General features: G+C 37.0%; 1 protein-coding gene across 2 annotated transcripts in view; it reads left to right on the top strand.

The window, feature by feature from the left end:
- The window catches only part of LOC108734092 (collagen alpha-1(III) chain-like), a 28,814-nt gene that overhangs the window by 19,139 nt on the left and 1,525 nt on the right, over positions 1-8,150 (top strand). For both annotated transcript variants that reach the window (XM_025981026.1, XM_025981027.1), the window contains 10 exons: positions 966-1,085; positions 1,150-1,364; positions 1,419-1,535; positions 1,676-1,744; positions 1,805-2,063; positions 2,354-2,556; positions 3,418-3,531; positions 3,669-3,683; positions 5,920-6,200; positions 7,778-8,044. In XM_025981026.1, the coding sequence (XP_025836811.1) occupies positions 966-1,085; positions 1,150-1,364; positions 1,419-1,535; positions 1,676-1,744; positions 1,805-2,063; positions 2,354-2,556; positions 3,418-3,531; positions 3,669-3,683; positions 5,920-6,200; positions 7,778-8,044 (1,660 nt within the window). The remainder of the gene's footprint in view (positions 1-965; positions 1,086-1,149; positions 1,365-1,418; positions 1,536-1,675; positions 1,745-1,804; positions 2,064-2,353; positions 2,557-3,417; positions 3,532-3,668; positions 3,684-5,919; positions 6,201-7,777; positions 8,045-8,150) is intronic.

Consider the following 8,150-nt stretch of genomic DNA (forward strand, 5'->3'; position numbering starts at 1 on the left):
TTCCTCAAAATAGAATAATTCATAACCTAAGTTTAGTAATTTAATAGTGTTTTTAAGTTTTAGTGTAAATAAATAGTTTTTGTCGTTATCAGTCTTAGAAGTTAATTTTGTTAAACCCACGAACATTACAATATGTATAATAGGCGCACAAATCAATTCAATAAAGAACGTTAAATTGTTGGTTGGCAATGTATTGAAATCACAATTCACAATCACGTTTATCTACTATAATTTGACTATTTGCCCCTCTCTCCGTAATTAAATCAAGCATCAATAAAATTAGAATTATTGTGGATTTAGCAATTTGTTGAACATCTCTGAAAGTCTATAAAGGTCTGCCGCACTGTTTCAGTAATTTCAGAGACCAGCAAGGCCCTCGTATAAATATTTTAAACGCAGCTGTCAGTGTACATTACGCTGATATATTTTGTTCAAAGAAATACCAGCAGCGGAGGTCTTCACCCGATCTTTTTAATAATTAATTCGACCGAAACGTGCTAGCCTGCGCGATCCCGACACGTAGAAAAGAAGTCGGTGTAAAACATTTAGTTCAAACGGAGAGAATTTATTTTATCCCACTTGCGGTAGGTAGCATTTTAAAATATGTATTCGATCCCCAACCCTTTACAACTGTGTAGAGGTTGAGGGAGGATGTTAAAATGCTGGACGTGTTATCCCTTTTTACTCTTTAACGGTTACTTCAGCTCGCACAGTCAATGAAAGGGGTAGTGCGAATGCCAACGTTTGAATTATTCAAAGAACAAGATGTGGAAATGGAAAACGCTTCCCAATTTGTCAACGAATAAACGATTATATATCACTAGATTGATAAATGAATGAATTTAAATGTACAACCAACACGATTAATATACATATTAAAAATACCGTAGGTCATTTATGTTTAACAAGCCTCGATAAATTGGAATTGTAACTGGCTATTATAATTACTGAAATTGTTTTAAAAGGGAAGGATGGACTACCTGGTCTTCCTGGAGTTGATGGCCTGCCATCTCCGAAGGGCGAGAAAGGAGATACCGGAAGTCCAGGACCTCCAGGGCCTCCTGGAGTTTCCCTGTATACTCCAGGTAGATATATTATGACTAATATTATTGCTGATTTATATTAAAACTGGTTGTTCTTGTTTTGCAGGTAACGGAGAATTAATTGCTGCTGAACGAGGTCCAAAGGGTGATAAAGGAGACAAAGGAGAACAAGGAGAACGTGGATTAGATGGAACCCCAGGAGTTCCTGGTGTAAAGGGTTCACAAGGATCATTGGGACCGTCAGGACCCAAGGGCGAAAGGGGAGCTCCTGGACCTATTACCGTCACCAACGCCACTACTAATCAAATTATCACAATTAAGGTGAAACGGTTAAGAAAAATAAAAAATGTTTGTTCTAAATATTTTATGACATAGGGTGAAAAGGGAGACATGGGACGCAGAGGACGTCGAGGAAAACCAGGTCCTACCGGCCCGATAGGCCCTCCCGGCAAACCCGGACCTCCTGGGGAAATAGGACTACCAGGGTGGATGGTGAGTGTCAAAATAGTTTATGGTAACTAATTTAAAATAAATATTTCTTTGGTTTTGCTAAACCAGGATAATTTCAAGGTAACTGTGAATGTTCCAATTAAATGATATTACGTCATACTATTAATATTTTAAACCAATAGGGTCGTCCAGGATCTCCAGGTATTCCGGGTCCAAAAGGGGATAAAGGAGAGCCTGCCGATTTTGAAATTGTACGTTCTCTTGATGTTTCAAAATATAGAATAATTCAACATCTTTTTAATAACATACAGATAAAAAATTTGCATGGTGAAAAGGGAGATAAAGGTGAACCAGGAAAAGATGGTACACCTGGACGCGACGGTTCTCCTGGTCCTCCCGGACCTCCCTCTAACGAAAATGCTAAGTACGTTCCATTACCAGGACCTCCAGGTCCTCCAGGGCCGCCGGGACCACCAGGAGTTCCAGGAACCGCAGGTTTACCAGGACTATCAATCACAGGACCGAAAGGGGAACCTTCTTACGGTGAACCACACTTTTTCTCAAGACCAGGTAAGTAACCAAATAGTTTAATAATTCGATAGGTAATAGTGATAAGTAATAATGTAACATTTTTAATAAATTGATATTGCCTTATAATCCTTTCAAATGAGCTTATTTTGACGCTGCTGAAGGATATAAGAGCAGTTTAGAAGAATTAAAAGCTCTGCGAGAATTAGAAGAACTGCGAGAAATGAAAATAAATGCAGGTGAAAAACATAATACTTCCACTTCGACTTCTCATATTTTACCACTTCTCAAGCAAAATTTAACTTTTTATCATAAAATCATTTCCTTCCCAGGAAGGGCATCCGCAAGTCCACCTACATATTTAGAACCTGAAGCCCTAAGACAAGAACTGAAAGTAGTACCCGGTGCCATAGTTTTTCGTGATAGACAGTCGATGTTGAGGGTCTCTCTCGTGAATCCGGTTGGCACTATAGCATACATCATGGAAGAAGAAGCACTTCTTGTACGCGTAAACAACGGGTGGCAGTACATTGCGGTAAGAAATATTTTTTTATTGCAAATCAGAATGTTTTGTGACCGAAATCATTGTGAAACGTTAGAAAGAAGGGGGTAGTAATGCGAGGAAAAGGGACAGGTAAATGGTTCATGTGCAGAGTATATTATATAAGAACAAAGGCTTTCACGACCGGAATCCATAGTAGAATGAAGATTCGGGCTATAGGGCCGTGGTCTAAGTGAACTATTCTATCCAGACGTTTCGTCAGCTATTGCGGCCGACATCCTCAGTGGTAGTGCTGCGTTGACAACGTGAACGTAGATTATATCGCGACTCCACCCAGCCGCTGTCGAGACTTCGAGATATAATCTACGTTCACGTTGTCAACGCAGCACTACCACTGAGGATATCGGCCGCAATAGCTGACGAAACGTCTGGACAGAATAGTTCACTTAGACCACGGCCCTATAGCCCGTATCTTCATTCTACTAGAGTATATTATCTTTAAACTTTATAATAATGCACCTACCATCGTAGGTGTGTTTATATGTTTGACCCCCACTTAGTTGGTCATAACCCAAAACGACACCCTACGGTTAAAGATTGTAGAAAAACGGTAAAAAGTGCGGGAAATGCTGCAAATAATCCAAATCTGGATGTAATAAAATAACAGTCTAATATAATAATTGGAATAAATAAAATCGGGAAAATATGAAAATTATTCTTCCATATAACTTGCCAATGACGGGATTTTCACTATTTCTAAATAGGGTCAGTGACAAAATTAAAGCCTGAGTTTACGTTTAATATAAATATAAGCAAAACCGTAAAAACATCATATGACATTATTTTTCTATCATATATTTTAATAATAACTTCATAAAAAACATTACTTTACAGCTCGGATCGTTACTACCACTTTCGACAACCACGTCCACCACACACCTGCCTCCAGTCACATTACCCCAAATTCGACCACCATTTGAATCCAGCAACTTAGTTAAAGTTCCTCAGGTAAATGGAATTATAATTACTTATTTCATTCTTAAATTATAATAAAAAAGAAACCGAAACAATCTTTGTTGGTTCGGTTTCAATTTTTTATAATTTATCAAATAATAAAAATATAATCGAGTTATTTTTATTTTCAGTGGCACCCCAAACTGGTAAGTTGATTGATCTTTTTATGTACCTAATTTTTTCTGATACAAGGAAAATTATCTTGTAACTATTGAATCTTAAATCTACAAAAAAGGAATTAAATGTTCCCCAGCACGTATCTATTGTTATAGTATTGAGAGATTAGGTTATTATCACCGCGTTTTCATCAGTCCTTATAAGACTTACACCCCTAACTCTTTTCCAGCAGTAATCTTATCTAGACCTACCGCAACCCCTCTTAACTCCTGCTTCTGCTTCTAATTTCTCTAACTAGTCCTTCATGTCTTCCATAGCTCCTGTCTCTTTCGTCTACTGATTTCCGTATGGCCCTTTGCTCTCCTACTTTTTCTAATACATCCTCATTTCTAACCTTACCTATCCCCTTTTAATGATCTTTTTATAATTTTGACATGTACAGTGAAGTGATTTCGTCACGTACGTCACGTATTTTTTATATTACAACAGACAAATAAGTCAGGACATATGTTAGAAAGCATACACAGTTAGTTACGACCTTACGACTTACGTTCGCCCTACTTGAGGACGCTTAGGGGCGTAGTTTGTATGGTTGTTGTAATTACTTTTTTAATTGGTTCGTACATACTACCTACTATGATGACGTGCAATCTCTCAATATTTTACTATAGATTTTGTTTGTGGAAAGGGAGTAAAAGCAAAATATATAGGGTTGTTCGGAAACTCATTTCGTTTTTTTTTTGTGGAAATGAAAGACAGTTTTCGTATAATAAACAAATACCTTATTAAATTATATATTGACCGTTCCGGTCCAACACCTTTTGCCATCTTTCTGGTAGTAGCATAATTCCACGCTCATAAAATTTTTGGTCTTTGCTGGCAAAAAACTGATCGAGGAGGTTTTTGACCTCCTCATTTGAGGTGAAGGTTTTACCGTCTAAAAAATTTTGGAGTGACCGGAACAAATAATAATCCGATGGTGCCAGGTCTGGAGAATATGGTGGGTGTAGCATTGTATCCCATTCAAGCTGTAAAAGCTTTTGGCGAGTGACCAAACTTGTGTGAGGTCTCGCGTTGTCTTGGTGAAACACTACACCTTTCCTGTTGATTAGTTCTGACCTTTTCTGTTGAAGTGCATCATTCAGTTTGTCCAGCTGATGACAGTAGACTTCCGAATTAATCGTTGTGTTATCCGGTAAAAGCTAAAAAAAAACGATTCCTTTAAAATCCCACCAAACAGACAGCATCACCTTTTTTTGGTGAATATCGGCTTTGGAAATGGTTTGAGCCGGTTCATCTTTTTTGCTCCATGACCTCTTGCGTTTGACGTTGTTGTATACAACCCATTTTTCGTCCCCAGTGATGATGCGCTTCAAAAACGGATCATTTTCGTGACGTTTGAGAAGCGAATCGCAGACGTCAATGCGGCGACACAGATTTCTCTCTGTGAGAACATGGGGAACCCATACATCGAGCTTCGAGGATAATCCCAGGCCTTTCAAGTGGTCATAAACTGTTGAATTTGATAAATTTAACCTCAATCCGATCTCACGTGTTGTTATTCGCCGGTTCACATCAACTAATGCCTTTATCGCGTCTTTATCAGCTTCAACCGGCCTTCCCGAACGTGGTGCATCTTCGACATCAAAATTGCCGGATCGAAATTTAGCGAACCAGTTCTGGCACTGGCGTACTGTCAACACACCTTCTCCATACACATCAGTCAATTTCTTTCTGGCTTGAACAGCATTTTTACCCTTTCTGTAGTAAAACAGTAAGATATGTCGAAAATGCTGCTTATCGCTCTCCATATTTAAAAGGGCACCAACCAAAAACTACTGCGTAGAATTAATTGGAATTTTTCACACACAAGCCTTGCTATATGAGCTCTCAAAGCATATAAAAATTATACGGCTTAAATGTGAAATTGGGTGCAAAAGAATACAATTAAATCCTCTGTCGGGAAAAAACGAAATGACTTTCCGAACAACCCTATACAATGAATTCATAGAATCGATAAAATATTTCTAGTATTACATTTATCTTCATTTTTAATATTCCTTAATAATGCCCATTTCAGACATTGTTTAATAAAGCTTTTATTATTAGTTAAGTTGAGTTAAGTTTCTTATTGTTTATAAAATAAACCTACCTACTTCTTTAGATTTTAATTTTTGGAGGGTCTGAACCACATAGGTCCCTTTCCCCAAACACTTGCTTGTACCAGAAATATGCATTTGTTATGTATTTGCCGTTTTTTATTAGCTTAAATTGGCTGCACTAAACGAACCACACACTGGAGACGTGCATGGGATAAGAGGTGCAGATTACACTTGTTTCCGGGAATCGCGTCGAGCTGGACTGAGAGGAACATTTAGAGCATTCCTGTCATCCAGATCTCAGAATGTCGATTCGATTGTAAGACCCGCTGATCGAAAATTACCTGTCGCGAACCTTCGGGGTGAAATACTGTTCAATTCCTGGTCAGAAATGTTTAAAGGGGATGGAGCGGTATTCGTTCATCCCCCTAGAATTTACTCTTTCAGGTCAGTGGATATTCTTGTGTTATTTTCAGTAGACAAAGATATTATTTTTATTATTCTTATAACTGATACTTTTAGCTAGACGTTTAAATTATTACTGTACTTCTACAATTATTGTTATATTTCATTTAATATTTATGTGCATGTATGGTTAGCAAACTTTTGTATTCATGTACTAAAAGTTTTATTTTGAATGCGGACACCTCTTCTATATTATACAGGGTGGCCCAAATACTCAGTGCGGATAAATTGCAAGTTTAATCGAAAAACTTTTCAAACAAAACTTGTTCCCTATTTTAAAATCGTCTGGCTTATCCAAATCTGATTTCATATACGGAGTGTTCAAAAATAAGGTTGATGACTGTCATGTGAAATATGGCTGCAATCAAAAAAAGTTATAGAAAAAAGTTTTTTCGAAATCTTATTTTTTCTATTTTTGAACAAGCTGTACAGGAAATCAAATTTGGATAAGACAAACGATCTTGTAGGTATAAAAATAGGGAAGACGTTTTGTTCAAAAAATTTTCGATTAAACTTACAGTTTGGCCGCAATATTGTGCACTTTTTGAACCACCCTGTATACCACCCTTGCTTTAGGGGATAATTATATGAATTTTCTTTTTCAGTCGAGATAGGGTATTTCAACGAACTTTTAATACAAACTGCTTAAATAACTACTGCTATGATGCAGTAATGTCTTCTAGTTGTATTTCGTGCTTTATTTGATGATGGTATTGAATTTAAAAATATTTGGTCGGATAAAGTCGCTTTCATCAATCCGTCTCCGATAACCAATATTGATTTTAATAATGCAGCATACGATTTGAAAGTCACGTTAGTGGTAATAATTAATACAAAATACCAGGACTTGTAGCATACAAACCCGAAAATTTCCGATGAAAAACAGAACAGAATTATTCCGTTATCACGATATTTACAGCATTAAATGTCAAAGATGCGAATTACCTTATGAAATAGCCTAAAAATAGACGATCCAAATAACATATATTCTATTTATGATTATTTTTAGTAATTTTCTTTTAATTCTTCATAAAAAATGACTGAATCGATTTTACTAACAACCTATCAGTTTTAAGTTGCTTAAGTCGAAAAATATAGGTACATATACACACTTAAAAATATTCGACCCTACGGACCTTGAAAAGTCGATATACCTTAAAATTTAGGATTCACTAAATTGGACCCATTATCTATTCAGCATCCAATAAGACTTATGCGAAAAGTAGGTCTGTACTTACTAAATTTCCCGTTCACCAATATTAGTACTAGTTGGTGGAAAATATTTATTATATATACCCCCCCCCCTATCAGTCACTGTGAGCTCGAAATTGTTAGTACCATTGCTTCGAGTGATCGAAATTTACTTGTGTGAACAATTTGTTTAATCACTTTCTTTGTGTTAAAAATTGTTTGAAAAATTAAATTTAAAGGAATTGTTTGTAATTGAGTATGCAACACACCGTACACTTCAGCATAAGAAATTGCTGATACTAACTACGTATTACTACTTTGCGCTGTGTTGGCAGCACTCATAATTCCTTTTATGTATAATATTTTAGTGGAAAGAACGTTTTAACGGACTTCACATGGCCAAATAAAGCCGTTTGGCACGGCGCCCTTCCGAATGGTGAAAGGGCTTTGGACATCTCGTGCGATGCCTGGCACACGTCGTCAAGCAGCAAAAGCGGTCTTGGGGCCTCTTTGCAAAGTCCCCGCCTGCTCGAACAGACGTCCTACCCCTGTGATAGTCGCCTTGTGATTTTGTGCATAGAGGCGACCAGCGAACAACCGACTCATTTAAGGAAAAGAAGTTTAGATTCTAATAGGTGAGTCGCTTATTTTAAACAGAAAAACTGACTGAAAAGTTCATTTTAAAATTTCTAATGCAATTTTCAAAATTGGTAACTTTTTGAAGTGAAACTTCTTTACTCA

This window comes from Agrilus planipennis, unplaced genomic scaffold (genome assembly GCF_000699045.2).
Source record: "Agrilus planipennis isolate EAB-ADULT unplaced genomic scaffold, Apla_2.0 scaffold10, whole genome shotgun sequence".
Taxonomy (NCBI): domain Eukaryota; kingdom Metazoa; phylum Arthropoda; class Insecta; order Coleoptera; family Buprestidae; genus Agrilus; species Agrilus planipennis.